This window comes from Stegastes partitus, unplaced genomic scaffold, assembly GCF_000690725.1.
Source record: "Stegastes partitus isolate 25-593 unplaced genomic scaffold, Stegastes_partitus-1.0.2 Scaffold231, whole genome shotgun sequence".
In the NCBI taxonomy this organism is placed as follows: Eukaryota; Metazoa; Chordata; class Actinopteri; family Pomacentridae; genus Stegastes; species Stegastes partitus.
Genome location: NW_007577962.1, coordinates 254,319 through 273,421, shown reverse-complemented (window position 1 = coordinate 273,421; position 19,103 = coordinate 254,319). Strand labels below are relative to the sequence as shown.

The following is a 19,103-nucleotide window of genomic DNA, read 5'->3' as shown; positions in this document are numbered from 1 at the left end:
ATCCATCCATCCATCCATCCATCCATGCTTTACGACTGATCTATAAAGCAATAGGAAACGTTTTCTTAACCACAAATAAAGCAGTTTGTTAGTTTATAAATTCAGCTTGATCAGAAAACGCCACCACTTCGTCTGCCATCGTGTTCAGACGAGGAAACATGCTAAATCAGGAGTGACGCTAACAAGGAATGATGTGACCGCTTTCTGGAATTTAACTCTGCCATCCGACACACAAAACAGCGTTCTACGCAGTTAGAACAGTGAATGAACGGATTATTTTGGATGCAACCGACGAGCGAAGCTGTGCAGCCACGTTGATTATCATGCGGTGGATGTAGGTGGAAGTGAAAGCAGCAAATTTGAACATATGCACGAAATTCAAACAGTGTCCCGAACAGCTGTGAAAGAGCACTCATTAAGAGAAAAGTTACATTTCTCCTTTCTTCTCCCTTTTGTACGCCGCAATTACAACCTTGCCGCCTTTGTGAAGGCGCCGTGTGTTTTTCTGATGTTTTATGAATGTGTAGGTTCACAATTTTTTCCCTTTACTGTCGTCTAATGAGAGGCCGCGAGTGCAGACTTATTATTTTGTTCACAACTGGCCAGTAAGGGTAAAGAGTGTGCTGCCTTTCTTAGACAAAAAAAAAAAAAAACAGATCCTGCCAATACATTAATAAAACACGGAGCTATGTACTTTACCTCCATGGCAAAAAAGACAGCAGCCCATTTGCTCTTGTTGATCTTTCCTTATCTTTAAATCACAGAGAGGCAAACTAGGAGCTCTGCGGATGACACATTCCCCACCGTCCGCTAATATCAGAGTCTCAGGTGTTCCTGCAGCAGGAGTGGGTGGGTTTGCTTACTGATTGTGTCGGCGGAACAGAGCGACCATCACGCCCAGCCAGCTGTCTGCTCCAGAGGTGTGTGTGATCTGTCCAGGCTGCCCACCTTCCTCTCCCATTAAGTTCAATCATGCTGGGTGGCTGCAAGTCTAACTAGCTCCCTATCCTTTTCCATTTAACCTCCTCCCCTCTCGCACATACAATAATCCTCCCTTTCGGCACAAGAAAAGCGGAACAAGCAGAAGTAAAAGAGGCGTAATCGATAACTCCCGATAGTAAAAAAAATTAGCGTTTCATGCTTGATGTTTGTGTTGTCGCGTACATTCCTTGAAACCTGGGCTTTTTCATGACAAGTATAGGGCGTTTAAAAGTAATTCTGTTGGAACAGTGACAAAATCAGTCAGATTAAGTGACTGGCACAGACTGTTAGATGAATAATGCAGGCTACAAGATGAAAGACAGCTTCGTCTTTTGTAGTCTGTCAGGCAGGAAACGGGGGAGAGCCATGACTGGCTTTAAGACTGCATGAAGCATCATTCTAACTGCCTGTTAGTTTGCCTGGGAGGGGAAAAAAAATGATATTGATTTTTTTTTTTTCCTTTTCTTATCACTGGAATTGTCATTTCACAGTCTTGTCGCCAAGGCAGACTTACACACGGCATTCCAATAATGCTTTATTTCTCACATTCCCTAAGAAACGTAATTATTCATCTGTGTTAAGATAAAGTCCCGCTTGCCTCCCTGCTCCTGTAGATATCATATAGGAGTTTCCTTCAAATTTGTCACCATCAGACTGTAGGTTTTAGCGGATTCACAGATAAAATGTTTGTTCTGTTCGGCGTTATTCGGCGTCTTCGTCTCCGATGGTAGCCGTGATTAATAGCTGTCACTTCCTGAGTTCGGCTCGCGTGACGGGAGTATCTCGTGACCTTTCTTTGAAGGAAATGGTCCTTAGACAATGCGATGCGAAGGTGTCACAAAGCAATAACACAAAAGCAACAAACTAATTAGAAAGCACTCAAAGAGCACATAAATCTGCCAAGGCTGCACAATCCTGCAGATTTGTAATTTTAATAACGCAAAAAATGTTTAGACGTTTTAATCTCCATTTAGATTGAAATCTCCATCAGCATACAGTACAGATACAGTCGTATTCATTCATCAAGCGTGCGCGGTGATTGATGAAGGAACGAGGCTGCCGGTCTCTCTACGAGGCTGTGCTTAGACGCAGCGTGTTAACATGTTTATTGATGTCATTGTGTTTGTATGCTAATTACAGCAGTGCCGATGCTGGATTTTTAAAAGACTGATATTGATATTTGGATCCTGAAAAGAGTCAAACATCATCAGTAATGGTGTTTTTTTTCTCTCTTTTTTTTTCTAAACCTGTGGTGGAAAGTAGCTGATTACATGTATTTGAGTATTTCTACTTTACTTTATACTAAAATAAAGCTCGAACACAATAAGCTTTAAAGATTGACTAGTAGTTTCCAACCTTTTTGGCTTCTGACATCTCACAAAAAGCAGCATCTAATCAGGATCATATTTCAGATGTCTATGAGTCTTCCATAGCCGGACCGTTCTCTAGTGCTGACACAGCATCGTGTAGAACGGTCTGGCTCCACCTCGTTATTATTCATCTGTCGGGGGCGGAAAAAAAGCTCGGGTATGTTTGTGTTTCTTCACAATTTCTTGGGCAGAGCTAAGAGCAGGAGACACAAACAGGGTTCAGTGACAGGGGAATTGTTTTGGTGGAACATTTATGTAGGGGGGTGGGAGGTGAATATAGTCAATAAAATGGATGATTCACCAAACAACAACAACAACAACAAAAGACCTAGCAGGGCTGCCTTACTGCACTTTTTAACCTTTGGCAAAACTTTAAATTTTTCAATGTGGTGTGTTCCTAGCCTGGAGGTGAAGATGATTTTTGAAAAACACAGATAGTGAAATGTGGAGGAGGAAGCCGGTGATGGGGCTAAACCCACAGTGTACATTCAGCGGGTCAGACTTCTTAACAGCTCGACCAAACGGTGATTCTGATATTGATCGAATTATCCATTATCTAACCAAAAATCAAAGATTAAAGCAAAAGTCTAGAAACTGTTTCTTCTCTGTTACACATTTTTCCTTAGATTTATATGCTGCCCATGTAAATAAAGCCTCACTCCATTGGCAGCAGCTGCAACATTAAAATGCTTCTGACACACTGATGCTTAACTATTAATAATCTAATCATGTCTGGTATAATAATATATCAGTCAGGGAGACCAAAACAGTACTTTTATTTTAATACTCCAACTGCATTTCGCTTAAAAACATTTAGTAAAGTCAGATTTTTAATGCATGCCTTTAACTTCTAGTCGAGTGTTTGTATTTGGATTTGTACTTGTATAAAGGACCTGAATGCTTTTCACTGCTGACATGAACACATGTTGATGTGGATTGCTTAGATCTTTTAAATTTATTGGTTTTATTGTGACCAAGATACAGACTGAGTGAAAACTAGTGGAGACACCTTTGTTCTTTTATCATCAATGGTGTTAATATACTGGCCCATTGCTTTATCTGTCTGGCATAAAGCAAACATGCTAATCTATGCTAAACAGATAGCACAGCTAATATTGAAGTGGCTGTTGATAGGTTTTCTAGGTTTTTCAAGGACATATACATTGAAAAAGTACAGTTTTCACCAGTAAAGTCAGAGGATGGCCAGACTGGAGATCAAAGTCAGTCTGGGAACCATGATTGTCTGGATCCTGTTATTGTGTTTGAGACATTTCAGTCTGTGGCGGATGAAAGTTAAATCCATAATGAAAAAATGTAAAGAGCTCCGTCTTACTGTGTTTGCGAAACATCGTTTTGTGCATTTTTTCGCCACAGTTCTTCCTTGGCCCATGACCTCAATTTCCACAAAGTTTCATAGAAATCTGTTTTTAAGATATCCAGTTAACATTTTTACACCAAACATCAATGACTGTGTTTTTTCCTGCTAGCAGACTCACAAACTGGACCAAACCTCCTTAGTGGAGGTAATTAAAACTGAGATGAAATAAAATCCACTTCACCACACAAGTAGGAGAAAATCAATACTCCACAGAGCTCAGTTTTGGAATTTTGCCTAAATTAACAGCAAAACAAAATGCTTAAACAAAGTCAAGCTGATGTAAACTGGGATCCGTTGCTGTCTACAGTGACAAGAAATATTCTCTGTTTGCATTTCTCTGTGTATAATACCGGGGCTGTACTCCTATTACTCACCTTTTATCCTCTCAGCGTGATGTGGGAGGACCGATCAAATCGATCTCTGTGATAAACACTGCAAGTGTTCATCTCTAGGGGGGCTCAGCTACTGATTGTGTTTGCGTTTTTCCAGATGGTCACTAAACGGAACACTCATTGATCTGGGGAATGACTACCGGCGTCACATGTCTGGGGGCAGCCTGATCATTAGCAACCTGGACAAGGACCAAGACACTGGGGTGTACCAATGCACGGCTTTCAACACGTGGGGGTCCATCCTCAGCCGCAGAGCCAGCCTCCAATTTGCATGTAAGTGATCCTACAATTGCTAACACGTTTCTGGCTAAGCTCTGACACAGTTATGACATCCTGGCATCTCTTTGTATTCGCTGTACGTCAGCCTGACATGTGGGTAATGTGCTCGCGGGCCAGGCCTTCCTCTTCTTCTTTTTATTTTTTCATTTACTATTTCTCATTTAGATTGCCTGGGAATAGATTTTTAAGAGGGGAAATGGTAATCGAATGAAATGTCAGATGCAACAAACACAGTGGGTGAGGTAGCTTCTGACTGCCTCTGAACTCCATTGATTCTCATTAGCGGTTCCAACTCTGACAGCATCTATGCTACCGTCTGAACCGACTCATATTTTGCCAAGTGATACGCCAGCCCGAGTGATCCAGACATTAAAGCAGGCAAACACAAATAATGCTTAAGAAGTGTTTGTATCTTTGTAATCACCAGCCACTTCTTTATGTACAATATATACAGCAGATTGTGAGCGGATCAGACAGTGACAGGCTGTCTGCCGCTCGGGCAGCCTGCTGCTTGAAAGACAAAAGGCGGGTTGGGGAGTGATGCTGTGGAGTGGGGTCCTACCTTCCAGACGAGCACTGTAGAGGCACCTCTCCTCTCTTGATCAGGCCTGCTGACTATTGATCATGTCCCAAGGATAGAGAGCCTTTCACTTCCTCTCAGGAGATGGACTGCCATTATCCCTATAGCTCAGTAATGAATCTCACTTGTGGGGACTGGGTGAAGACCGGAGCTGCTTGACATTTATTGTCTTGCCTAATGCACAGTGAGGGAGGTCTAAGAGATCAGCAAGGCTGATACTCTGTTTTTCCGTTTAATGAGGCCACTGCCCTAAGATAGAAATGTCGTGCCTTCTTTGCTGCTCTGCTTAGCCCTCAAAATCCAGCGGCGAAGGCTACAAGCACGTTCCTCCACAGCCCGTTTTTTGCAACGTAAACGATGAAAATAGCTTTTAAAAATGAATCACAAGACTGTGGTTTAGGAAAGTGTCAGCCCACGTCACCAGACTGGACAGTGATGGGATGATCAGACAGCTCAAAAACCTGCTTGTCTGAATTGCTGTTGTAACTTTATTTGTTATATTTCCTGAACAAGGAGCATGCTTTGGTAGAATCACTGGCACAACAACAACAAAACCTGCTTTGCCGCATGTATTTAAAGACAGATACGCTCAATAGCACATTAATTGCACTTGTATGAATGGCCATTTAGTTCCACTTTATTACTTTCTGAGCCAATCAGAGGTGTTGATTCACAGCTTGGGGAACATTAATATACATTTGTGTGAAATTTAGGTGTAGAATTCAACTGCAGCAAAAGATCGAACTGTGCACTGGCATTGGCACTCACACATATTTAGATTTTCTGTTGACAGAGTTGAATACAGTTAATGCAGCTGCTCTCTTCATTTAAATAATTTAGTGTACAACCGGTGTGATTGTCATGTTTCTTTTCTCATCCAACTTTGCGATAACGATGTTGCTGTGGATAGAGATACTTAAAAAATGATGCAACTCAGTACAATTTCCCCACAGCCAATGGAAACAATGGACAAAACCGAGCTAAAAATAAAACCTTGAGTGTTGAATTTTCCTCACATACACCGAGCAAGCCGTGGTGTGGTTCCTCTGGAGCGGGTAAACGCAGCTTTGCTCGAGGACTCTGTGGGACACAATATATAACAGGAAATGTCTCTATGGCGGCGCCATTGCCCAGACTGATCGTGTTTGAGCTATGATAGTCGCTAGTCGCGAGGCCAGCCGTTCTTGCATGGCAGAGGCTGATTCTGCTTACAAAGAAATCACTGCAGCTACAGTGAGTTTGGCCTCTAGCTTTCAGAGTTACAGTGTGTGGTCAGTTCACTCCAGTGAAGCCCATTATTCTTCTGCTCAGAGGCCAGAGAAAAGAGAAGTGTATCCCCTCCAGCACTGAGCCCGGCTACAACTTTAGCCTTCTCTGTGCAATTTTTGCACAATCTGGGTGAAGGAGTCATCCCTTTTTTCATCCACTAAAAAATTATTAGGAGCTCTGTTTCACCTCCTGGTGTTTCCAAATATGTTGCCGGTATAATTATCCACCGCTGTTATGCAGGGCTTTTTTCAATCAGCTGGGTACATGAATCTTGCACCAGCACGGGCTGTTGTTAGGAGATGGACTCTGTATTTACTAAGGCAGCCCGATGAGATAAGAAGGACATTGCCTCTGTCTGTATTTCAAGTCAGCCATCTCCTCCTGTGGCCTCCTCGGTGTCCTGCCGTGACTTGGCTCTGTTTGATTCCTCTGCGGTCATCAGAGAGCTCCTCATTAATCTTACCAACACTCTGTCCCACTTCTCTCCATAATCTTCCTCCTCCTAATTTCCCTTATCGGTCACACTGACTTTCTTTTGTTTGTGTTTGGAAGGCTTACTCTAGGCTGTTAGCCAGAGGGTGCAGACAGAGTACAGAGCAGACTGCGGCAGCTTCCCTCCATCAGTCATGAAGCCAGGGGTGGTTTATCATCCCAGGTTTAGGTTTTGTCTGCCAGCAACTGCTCATTCATTTGCAGGGGATAGATTGTGCTGAGAGTATTGATGGGGAAGCTAATGCTTTTAAGTGCAAGATTACACCACATTTAATAATGATGTTACTTATGGCTGCTGGCACTGCAAACTGTCATTTGTCATGTGCGCTCGCCTGTGTTTGTTCAGTGCTCGGACAACATTTCTATCCCGCACACCCCCCCTCGCTCGTTTTTATCCTATTCCAATCTCTTTCTTGTGCTAAAGAGCGGCGTTGCGAGGTACACGTCACCAAGTGAGGTCCGTCTATTTCATCAGCACCTCAGACGCCTTTGAAAGTTTGATGGAGGCTGTCAGGAAGTGTCCCAGGGCAATCGATGATGCCCCATAAAAGTCCCAGCGCGCAAAATGTAACATCAAAAAGCATGCCTCGGTGGATCAGTGAGGGGACTTTGGGATAACTTATGTCCCCTATTTTCAAAACTATCCCTTTTTCAAAGAAACCCTTGTGAATATTGAAGACTTTAAGGCTGTCTGGCTCTCCCGTTTTATGCTGCTGATACTTTTTCTTTTTTGGAAGCTGCAGTCTAATTCTGTTTCAATCTGATTTCAGATCTTGATAACTTCAAAACTCAAACAGTGAGGAGCGCCGTCAACGTCCGCGAGGGCCAAGGAGTGGTTCTGCTGTGCGGGCCGCCTCCGCACTCCGGAGGTAAGTTCGCTATATTTTGTGCCTGTTGTTTCTGATTTGAACGCAGGAATTACCTCCACTCATTTCACATTGCAACCTCTGATAAAGGATTACTGCCTTACTGCAAACTTAATCTGTTTTTACACTCATTGCTGTGTGCACATGCTCTCAATAATCAACTCTTAATGTTGTGTGTACACAATACCACTAAACCTATCCCCGCTTGGGTGTTTGTTTTTCCATAATCTGGCTATTTTTTAAAAATTTTTTTTAAACTAAAGCAGTGTGTTCCTCAAATTAGTCTCACTTTCTTTGAGAGTTAGAAAGAAAGATGGATGCACTGTCTTCTTGTCTGAAAATATGACGCTACAGTAAGCAGATGGTTAGTTTAGCTTTGCACAAAGACCAAAAACAGGGAAGCTGTTAGTTTGATGCTGTCAAAAGGCTGCAAAAAAAAAAAATAAAGAGCTCGCTATTTAAAACAGTATATGAATTTGCTCATTCTTTGGGGTTGTAACGGGGATTAGGTGCTTGAATTGTAACCCCGTAAAACTCCATCTTGTCATTTTTCGCACTTCCCGTTTGTTGCTACGGTTTATAGTATGTTAATTAGTGAGCTTCAGAGGAGCTAAAAGGTGGGTTTTGTTTCCAGTCTTTATGCTAAGGAGCATTAAGCTGTTGGATGTGGTTTTATATTTATGCACCTGCACACATTTAAAAAAAAAACTTTAAATGTTCAAGTGAGAGGCTACAAACTGCATCCGATAAACGAGAGCCTACAAATGGGAGATAAAGATGCAGGCTGCTCGGCTCCACCACCCTGAGTGTCTGCAGAAAACTGAGAACATGCACAATGGCTGCTGCCTTGCTTGTCTCCCCCTCTTGATACAATAGCTTGCACATTGGAACAACCAATTTTCTTCACAAGCGAACAGTTTGTAGCGCAGTGCATTGTACAGCTGGTCTATGGGATAATGGGTCAGAGTACTCTGTGTGAAATACAGTTTGACAGCTTTCCTCTCTGACAAAGGCTTATACGCGGTTGGCTGCTGTAAGCGTTTCCCACATTTTTCAGAAGTGAATGAAAGTAAAGCGGTGCGAGCCTACTGTCCATTTCTTCCTTCCTCACCCTGTTGCTCCCTTCTCGGCTGTCTCCCTCTCCTTTCAACCCCTCTCTTTTCTCGAATTTTGAAAGCGTCGATGTTGCCGCATAACCTTGAACTCCGCTGAACTTTGCCCGACACCCGCAGCTCTCCGTTTGGTTTTTATTACGCTTGATTGGCTTTGAATTCTGGAGAAAGCTTTTCCGTCCGCTGCCACACACGCATTATCCCGCCACCCAGATATGAAAAATTGAATACAATACTGTCACGAGCAATTGTTATTCTGTCGCTTTTGTACCCCCAACTTAGATGTTTGTTTACTCAAAAGGGCTTTTTGGCACTTGTCTCTGTTGCATAAAAGCCTTTAGTTGTACAACAATTGCTGGGAAAGATTCTATCGCTGCTCATTACAACCACGTAGTTCAGATGGAGGTTATGCTGACTCTGAACTTACACGGCTTCTGCTTGCCTAATCAGAAGGCGCCTCGTATCTGCATCGCTGCATCCGGCTCGGACGCTCCATCTCATCCAATGCCAGGCGTCTCGCTCCCTCGGGTAGCGTTGCATATGATTGACAGTCATTGCGTTCACCTTTTGACTCCAAGTCCCTCACCTCCAAAGTGGTAGATTACACAGAGCATCTCCTCGCTCTTGGAAGTCTGAGCCAGCGAGCGCTTCTCGAAAATGACACAGTAATTCATCATGGCAGGTCGCTCCTTTCTTACGGTAGACCTGCCGCTTGTGAAGGGGGCATGACAGCATATTCCCGTTTCCGTATGTCAATCCATCCATCCCTCAATCCCTCTGTTCGCGCCACCCAGGACCCGAGTCACTCAGGGACCCGGAGAATGGAGGCCATGTGTCAGGGGAGGGCCAGTGACGCGCTGTAATCCATTTTGTTTCGCTCCCTTTCCTTAGGTCTCCCATTTATTCTGCACTGATAGCTATTACATTTGCCATGTCTTGGTATCTTCTCCCAAGGAAACTGAGATAAGGGGAGGAAAATGATGTGATATGCTAACATTTTAAGGCCACAGCGGTGTTCTTTTGATTCTGCCGTCCCGGCCGTCGAGGTGTCTTAATGTGTGTGTGGAATCGGCCGTGGTGTGACAGCAGACCACTGCAAGTTTTTTTACTGTTTGCCTTTCTCTTCCAGAGCTGACATTTGCGTGGATCTTCAATGAATACCCCTACTTTGTTCAACAAGACAGTCGCAGATTCATCTCTCAGGAGACCGGGAGTCTGTACTTTGCCAAAGTGGAGCCCTCAGATGTGGGCAACTACACCTGTGTGGTGAACAACACTGTCACAAAGGAGAAGATCCTCAGCTCTCCGACACCGCTGGTCCTCAGAAGTGATGGTAAACACTTTAAATTATATGGTACCCGACGTATGTTTCAGCTACTTATGGTCATGTTTTGTCACATTGCTGTGGGGATTAAATAAGGACACATTCCTGTATTTGTGGTTTATTTAACAAGGTATGAATTTAGCAAACAGACAGATTGTCAACAGCAGGTGAATAGTATTATACAGAAAAAGGTATTTGAAACATTACATTACATCTGACATGTGCTCATCAACAATCTCTGATGCCACTGTTGGCAGCCTGTGATCCAGACAGCTAAGGTTGCTGCTTTTGTCTTCTGGTCAAGTCAAACGATGAATATTAAGAAGCTACAGCTGAGTAAATTTACTGGCAGTAGTCAACATTATGACCAGCAAAATCAGCAGTTGCTGGCTTAACTTTTCTCTCGGGACAGCTTGTTAAGTCCTACAGTATGTTGGCTCTGGTGATTTGAAAATTGGTCTCTTTCAAATTGTGATAGAAAAAAAAAAAAAACAGTTAATTGCTCGGCTCTGTGTGTTACAGTCGAGCAGCGTTTCGTAGGATCTGCTTCACATTCTCATGCGCAACTTTGGGTTTATCAGCTTGTGAAAGATCCCCTTTTTGCTGGTGTTTATCCTCCTCCAGTGGGGCCAAGTTCATTAATGATTTATTAACTTTTGTAGACTTTGGCTGCTTTGATGACTTCGAAAATGAGAAAGCCGTGACTTGTTCTAAACGGACTGCCTACGCTTATACCGAATTAACGACGATCATTGTTTTGACTGGCGTTTCATTTGTCGCACGGAGCTTTGCTGACTTGGCTTCTGGGTTGTATGTCACAATGTCATGTATTATTACTGACTAAGCGCTGACATAACCAGAGTATAGATTGTGTGTTCCATATCCTGCGTGTCGTCCACTGAGATGTTCGTCGCAGCCTTTTGCGACTTCTCGTCTGAAAACACGCGCTGGGCCTCGAATTAGCTCCTGCTTTCGTAATTGGTGATAGTAAAGGGCATACTGCTATCTCTGCAAAGAAGTCTTCGACCCGTCCTAGTGATGTGAATATAAATAAAGTCATAAATGAAGTCACATTGCCGAATGTGATAAATCTCCACCAAGCAACTCTTTCCCCCTCATGTGTTCTCTGAATCTTTTATAACCTACCTCTGATTTCTTCTCCTCTTTACAAGCCCTTCAATGGTCACTTTTGCTCTGTGTGCTTAAAGACTTTTTGTGTCCCACTGTATTGCTGCTCTCTCTCTCTCTCTCTCTCTCCGATGAGTTTAATGTCTGCTGTTAATCACTGATGTAAAAAGCTTGTCATCTATTGTCTCCCTTCTGTAGGAGTAATGGGCGAATATGAACCCAAAATAGAAGTTCATTTTCCTGATTCGGTTCCAGCTGCGAAAGAATCAGTAGTGAAACTAGAATGCTTCGCTCTGGGAAAGTAAGTCAGCCTCGTTCTTTGTGTCTGTGTGTGTGTGACATAAGCTGTAGACTCATGCATGCATGAATTAGCGCTTCTCAAGATGATTTAAGAATGCACGAGCGTAACATTACTCATTCTCAGATTCATCAATCCATAGGAGAGCTGGGCATGAGAAGACAAAAGGAAAGCAGGAATCAAAGTTCTTTTAAGAGCATCTGAAATCTGAGCAATCACAGTTTGATTTGTAGGGAACAATAATTCACAAGGCTTTTGCTTCAACAACTTTCCGTCTGCGCTTAATCGCACTTTGATCACAGCCACTGACAGTTGCAATCCTGGGAACTCTTTGTTCCTCTTTTTGCAGCCCTGTCCCAGAAATAAGCTGGAGGAGAACCAGCGGCGTCCCTTTCCCCAGCAAAGTCAAAACGAAGAATTCAAACGCCATCCTTGAAATCCCTAATTTCCAGCAGGAAGACGCCGGGACGTACGAGTGCATGGCGGAGAATCGGCGAGGCAAGAACGCCGCGCGGGGTCGTATTTCGTTCCACGGTAAGAGGGGCCGTTTCAAATTGAATGACAGTGGAAGATGCAGGGATGAATGTAACAGATATCCACACTTATATAGGAAACACGCATGTGAGGCAGCAGCTTCAATCCCATTTTGTTTGACAGAAATCCTGCTTGTCTGTAACGTGGGGCGTCGTCTAGCAAAAGGCTATAGGCGCCCGCTCAGTATTCAGATCTGTTTATGTCTCGCCGTGCTGATAATCCACTTGTTGAGTTTTAAAACTTCGATGCAAGTTTTCGCGTTAATGCAAGGCTGCTTTTAAGTCTTTCCTGATACCGTTCTTTACTAATCCAGTGCTATTATAATTAAAGCACATGTTTGAATAGGTAATCCTCTCATTTATTCATAGCTAAACCTCACTGGCTCCAGACAATGACGGACACAGCTCTGTCCATAGAGGAAAGCCTCTTCTGGGAGTGCAAGGCCAATGGAAAGCCTAAACCCTCCTACAGCTGGACCAAGAACGGCGAGCAAGTGGCGGCTGAGGTAGGGAGATCCGTCTGATTTCTTATGGGGGGGATGCAGACAAACTAAAGGAAAATCCCATCTCCTGTAGGGCTTCATGTTGGGTTTTTTTTTACCTTGTAATCTGATCCTGGGACTCATCTGGTGGAGCTGTTTGTTTCTGCCAAGCTGGAACTCAGAGACTGGTTAAATATGTCCTTTTCACAGTTTTGGTAATGGTGGTAAATGTTTCATGACTTAATGAGGTAATAGAGCTAGTCAATTAACTGAACCAGAAGAGAAAAAATAAAATCAACATTTGGAGAAATACACTTATTCACTTTCTTGCCAAGACAAACGGAGTCGCTTCACCGTGAAGTTGCTCGACTATCAGCTGAGTCTCCAGGAAGTCGTAGTTTCAGCACAAATTGTCCGTTTTAACATTTGTAATGACAATGTGTTTAATGCTGAATTAAAGCGGTGCTGGCAGATGCATTCTTGAGCTTTGGCATACATTTGGCTTGTCTGTTTTCTTCAGCTGTCAGTCTTCATGCTAAGCTAAGCTAACTACTTTACACTCTTCAGACGGTTAATGGACTGAAGCTGCAGGGATTAATCAATTAATTGAATCATTTTCAGCATTTAAATAATGGGAAGCTATTAACAACAGGTTAATTGGTTTGAGTAATATATGTATATATATATATAGAGATCTATGGGGGGGAAACAAAAACAACTAAATTCTCTAATTGAAGCTTCTTAGATTGGAATCTTCTCTGTTTTATGTCAGTAAGCTTAACATCTATGGGTTGTAGATAAAGGGACACATTTGAAGATCTTTTGGCAACACTGATCAACATTTATGTTGACGTTATTTGGGTTAGGGTTAGGTTATGAATCGAGAAACTGATCAACAGATTTATCAGCAGTATAATGGACAGACATGAGCATGAGTACAAGTCGTAACTCTTTTTCAAAATGTAAAACACTTTACGTTTTAAAAGCTAGAACCAGTTTTCCATCCGCTTTCTAGACACAGCTGTTGTTCCTGAAATTACAGATTTAGCACGTTGTGGAATATGAGACATCCTGACTTATGGGCATCTGGTATCAACATATAATCACTTATTTGAAACCAGGATCCCTGATCTGGATGACATCTGATCCACAGGCCTTTGCATAATCTGCATTTAGCTCATACTGTGATTGGACCCAAATACCACATTAATCTTTGTGCCTTCTCATTGGTAAGAGGCATGTTTCTGGGTTGTCCATCTGTACATGCTACTTAAATCCGTACTTTTTCTCTCCTTGTGTCTGTATGTCCCATTTTGGAGGGAATTTCTTCAAATTTGGCACAAATGTTCACCTGGACGCAAGGATGAACTGATCAGAAAACCACAACCCATGAACTGATATATTAATTATGACAAATCTTCACATGAATGACTCATAGGATAAAATGATGAGATGATGACATTTTATATCTAAAAGGTTAACTTTGTGGTGACATCATAGCATTCTGCAAAAACACTTTACCGGCCATTACTTAACACCATAGCTCAGGGAACAGACGGAGACAAGATCTACAACTTGACCGGTTAGGGCATGAAAACCTGAGGCAGTAATTCCAGCTAAACATTTCTTTTCTTGACTAACTACTTCTTGAAGCTTTTGCTGGCCTCGCTTTGCTAGCCAGAAGGCAGCTGCCAGTTGGGCGACCTTTGACTTGGTAGATGGACTTTTTCCTTAATGCCAAACAGGTGCGGTCGATCCAATCGCATCAGATCATGTTATATGTTTATATATATACACCTTCCTAACTTGTATTGTGACCTTATTTACACCTCATATTAATGTGCAGTCTCATGTGTTCTCCTTTATCTCCTGGGATCTGAATGCAATTGTATCAGCCGGAACTTCCATTTGGAGGTGGTCCGGCATTGAGATGGGATTTCAGCCAGATGTAAATGCAATCCTCACAGTGTCGGCGTGCACACAGCTAACGCATAATTGGTACATCGGCGCTTCTCGGCTGACAATTTTATTGGGTTAATAATCCTTCATCATCACCTTAGCTGTCATTATAGTTTTTCCAACTGAATAACCACAGAAAATAAACGATGTTTTAATGTACTGTTTTGTGCTTCTCATAGCTGTGTGTATCTAAGATGCAGGTTAACTGTTTTCACCGCTGCCTCCTCATCAATTCCAAGCTGAACATGCGTGGAATGGCACAATGCTCTGTGGCTTTTTTTTTTTTCTTTTCCTCCACTCCTGCTGTCCTCCTCCCTTCGCGGTGCACCAGTAATTGCTGCTGTGCCTTTGGACATAATAGGCTGGCCTTGCAATGGATATGCAGAACTGTTTCTCTTTCCTCCGCAGGGCCGGGTACAAATCGAAAACGGGGCCCTTTCTATAGCTGCGTTAAATCTGTCAGATTCCGGGATGTATCAGTGTGTGGCTGAAAACAAACACGGCATTATTTATTCCAGTGCCCAACTAATGGTGTTAGGTAAGATTGCCTCCCTCCTTTTGCTTTTATCCTGCTTATCTGTCTGTGTGTTTGATCATCTCCTAAGATAAAAAAAAAAAAAAATACAGCAGCCCACTGTAACGTTGCTCAGCAATCAGTCTGCACACTCATTTGATGTCACCAAAAATATGAATCTGATAGAGTGTCTCATTTCACTTTCAGTCGTTTCATCTATTGATCTGGATGCTACAAGCACATTGCTTTGTGGCATTGTGCATGCTTTCTCATGTAGACGGGGTATTGATTTATTTGCAAAGCTTTGATGACTTCCATCTGAGTAGCTCGATGAGAAATTCAATTCTCTCTTGATACATGCGATGACACTTGAAGGTCCTAATGATGGCTACAAAAAAGTGATGATGAGTATAGACAATGGCTGCTGGCTGGGTTGCAGTGTACGTGTAAATGTGTACTCGGAGGGCGGGGCAGCCGGCTGGGTCCATAGCCTTAAGCCCGGTGGGCCTTTGTGCTGACTTTGTGCTGATATGTCAAGCTAAAGAAGAGCTGATCTCAAGACAGCAAAGCTGATCCGCAAAGGTTTAGGTTGCCGATATTTTTTTTTTAATCTCGTGCCTTTCTCTCCTTACACACAGCTTCACCTCCTAGTTTCTCCAAGAGTCCGTTAAGGGCCCTGCTAAAAGCTCGCTCAGGCAGCGAAGTCACTCTTGAATGCAAGCCTCAGGCCTCACCCCCAGCAATTAGCCTGTGGAAGAAAGGGAATGAGATCCTGCAGAGAACTGAAAGGTAGGATAAAAGTTTAAGTGCATATTCCTAGCAGCTTTCATTCACATTCACTGCGAGCTGACTTTGTTTGAATAGCGAATCTGGCATTTGTGCAGATGCATAGAAAGAAAGGCTAATGAGGGAGAAAGAAAGCAAGGTACCCACCAGGAAAATTGCACATAGCTAATATACCCTCGTGTGCAAACAGCTCGGCGTGAGGGATGAAGATGCGAGGTGGTCGTATCAACACTGCATGCTTTAAATATTTAAGATGAAAGATTAGCAAATGGAGTTGCCGCTGAAGATAAAGTCTTTTAAACAGAGGAGGGAATTCAAAAGTGAAAACTGAAGCTTTCGCATCTCTAATTATCTACTTAATCATGACACAAGATACAAGAGTTTGATGGATGCAATCACCGAAACCGCAGAGAACGAAAGCCTTTGCTGGAGACCGGAGAGCGGCGAAGTCTCGCTAGAGCAGAAACTGTGCACGCTGACGTGATGAAGACAATGAGCAAACATCAAGCGCCGCTTTTCAGCAGCATAAATGTAGTTTGTTGTCCTTCCCTGTCTGATCTCTTATTGAGTACACCGACATGTTTCTCAACGAGCTGAAAAGGTGGAGAGCTGCAAAGCAAAATGACACATTTGACTTTTTCATCATCCCGACCGGCGGGAGAAGAGAAGCTTAAGACGGTGACTAAACCCCGGCACGTGCACGAATCATAACGCGCATACAACAGGCGTGACAAACTGAATGAGAACAACTCCAACACAGGCATCCCAGCGCACTGAAGAAAAGCCGTTTGAATCACTCCCGTGCTGCTTATTGAAAAGGAGGGGGTCTGAAAAAAAAAAAGAACAATGCGACCGTCTTGTCAAAACAGCACCGAGGCTCTTTAGTTGGCTCCAGATGGAGAAGCTAGATCTATGGCTGCAGAAAATTGGTCGAATTCCCAACTCGACTGACATTTAGCACACTATATGTGAAGCCCACGTACTCTTTCAAGGTGAACAAGACTAGATGTATGCAGACACTGGAGGGGGAAATGTTTACTCGTATATGCAGTCATGCTGTAAATTGGAGCGGTGTTGAGAAAATGAATTTTTGCACACATTTTGTCACTAAATATCACATCAGGTAATGTTAGTTTCATCTTCCTGGTGTCTATCCGGGCATATAGCCGTGGCTTCATTTGCGCATATTTTGAGATATCCACCTCTTTAATATTTAACTCCCTTGCAGCCTTCTCTCCCTGTTACTTCTGATACCCTACAGAACACATTGGTTTAGCTCAGAACACACCCTCGCTCAACTCACCGGTTTAACTGTTAACACTACTTATTAGTATTTAGCATTATTGCTTATTAGTCCCGTTGTTGCGGGTATCCGACGCTATTTTGCTCGGATCCACATATGACAGAAGCAATTAAAGTTCTGACGCGTAGGCAGTTCTTCTTCGTTCCATTCATTATATTCAAAAAGACAGATTTCATAATGTTCGTATCAGACGACGGTCAAAAAAACTGGCGCCCTACCACTCCTGCCAGCTCCTTCCCCTCACCTGAGTAAATCAGGCTCACAAAAAAGGTGGAGCTGGCGAACACCCATTCAGTGCCCAACACCAAGCGCCTGGTGACATTCTGTCCCTCCATCAGACATCTGAATCCAATCATAAAGGGCCGAAAATGGCTCCAACACAGTTATTGTTGATCTTCAGGAAAAGGAATATAATCCCAGGTTAGGTGACCCAACTCAAAGATGGCAACAATACAGCAAACATGGCATTTTTTATCTTTTTAATCCTTTATGCGTGTTTCATTTATAAGGTTTTCTGATGAATTTCTTTCTTTTTACCTTTGCAGCACTGTGTTATATTACATCTAGCCGGCAGAACGATTGTATATTGGTCTTGTATTAAATATCTAGCCAGCCAGTGACCTCCCAGCATGATAGAGGTACCTCGCTGACCTTAGCAACATAAAACCTTTAAAGCACATTTATTTATTCAGAGAGCTATTCAGGGATGCTCTTTGTAAGAATATTTCTTCATTTAGTAATGTGGTCCCAGAGTTTAGCCTACCGCTGAGTCAAGGTGATGGGTCAGCCTGCCCGCTGCTAACCCACCTTTAAGAATTTCATTTTTCGGGGGATTTACTGGAGAGCTTTAAAGCACCATCAGGGTCAAAGTACTTTCTCAATGGCTTTTCTATTTTGACAAGAATACAGCTGAACCCTAGTGTGACCATAGAGTAAATTTGCCACATGAAGACCAATAAAAAAGAAAGAAGTCACATGCGAATATATTGAATATCTGCACAAAATATTGGATGCAACCGAGAGCTGAGCACTCCAGTCTGACTGTACACTCTCAACCTCAGTCAGAGTAATAAAAGAAACACTATTCTGCTTCTTTCAGGATTACTTTGCTTCCAAATGGAACACTAAAGATCGCCAACGTCACCAAACGGGATGCGGCTAGCTACACGTGCATCGCCAAGAATCAGTTTGGGACGGCGAGCACAACCGGGAAGCTGCTTATCACGGGTAAGTCTTATCAATCAACAACTGCTTATGAAGCAAATCACCTTTAGTTAATTGCCGTCCCGCCTCTGCTTTGTTAATAGTGTGCCCGTTATGCCATCTCTGACGAGCTCTTCATTAAAAGAAGTGCTTGTTGTCAGTGATAATATTTGAGATTCGTCTCCTAAGATTTGCTGTAATTTTTTTATTTTTTTGGGAAACAGTTGGTTGCACCGATTTCAAACAGAATGAGACAAAAGCAGCTTCTCTTCTTTAAATGGTTGATTTTGACAGCTGGTGTGAGATTTTAGTTTGCTAACAAGCATTAACTCAGAGGGCATTAAGAAAGAAAGGGAAAAAAACCAAACCAAAACATGACATTTTGGAAAATGTTTCTTTGCTTTCTTGCTGAGACTTCAGTGAGATGGTCGGCGCGGCGCTCTTGGGAGGCTGTGGTTGTGATGGTGATGGAGAATGTGGGTGACCGTGTTGAAAACGCTGCAAACATCAAAACAGTCTTTCACAAAAAAATGTCCTTGTTGCTATTCTTAACATTTTTCTTAGAGATTCTCATTAGTCGGTCAATGCCGGGGCAAATCGGAGAACTGTCCGGCCTATGAATAAAGCATGCAGGTCATGCAGGCTGTTAACAGTTTCCTTGAACGCAGCGTGGAGAAAACTTTCAGCTGTGGTGCACTCACATCAGCTTGTGATAGATGTGCCATTATTCATGCTTAATGCTAAAACTGAGAGACATCCAGAATCTGAATGATATTCTCCCCTAGCAGTAACTGGGAAGCTGATAGTGTAGAAAATTACAGTTATGGGAATAAAGCGGTCTCTAAAAGTTAAAT

At 42.9% G+C, this 19,103-nt stretch overlaps 1 protein-coding gene across 1 annotated transcript in view; it reads left to right on the top strand.

Annotated features, from left to right (window-relative positions):
* Positions 1-19,103, top strand: part of LOC103356988 (contactin-3) — a 45,980-nt gene that overhangs the window by 11,223 nt on the left and 15,654 nt on the right. Inside the window, 9 exon segments of the mRNA XM_074465720.1 lie at positions 4,219-4,394; positions 7,512-7,610; positions 9,849-10,052; positions 11,370-11,472; positions 11,819-12,003; positions 12,372-12,508; positions 14,852-14,981; positions 15,596-15,746; positions 18,146-18,273. Coding sequence (XP_074321821.1) covers positions 4,219-4,394; positions 7,512-7,610; positions 9,849-10,052; positions 11,370-11,472; positions 11,819-12,003; positions 12,372-12,508; positions 14,852-14,981; positions 15,596-15,746; positions 18,146-18,273 — 1,313 coding nt within the window.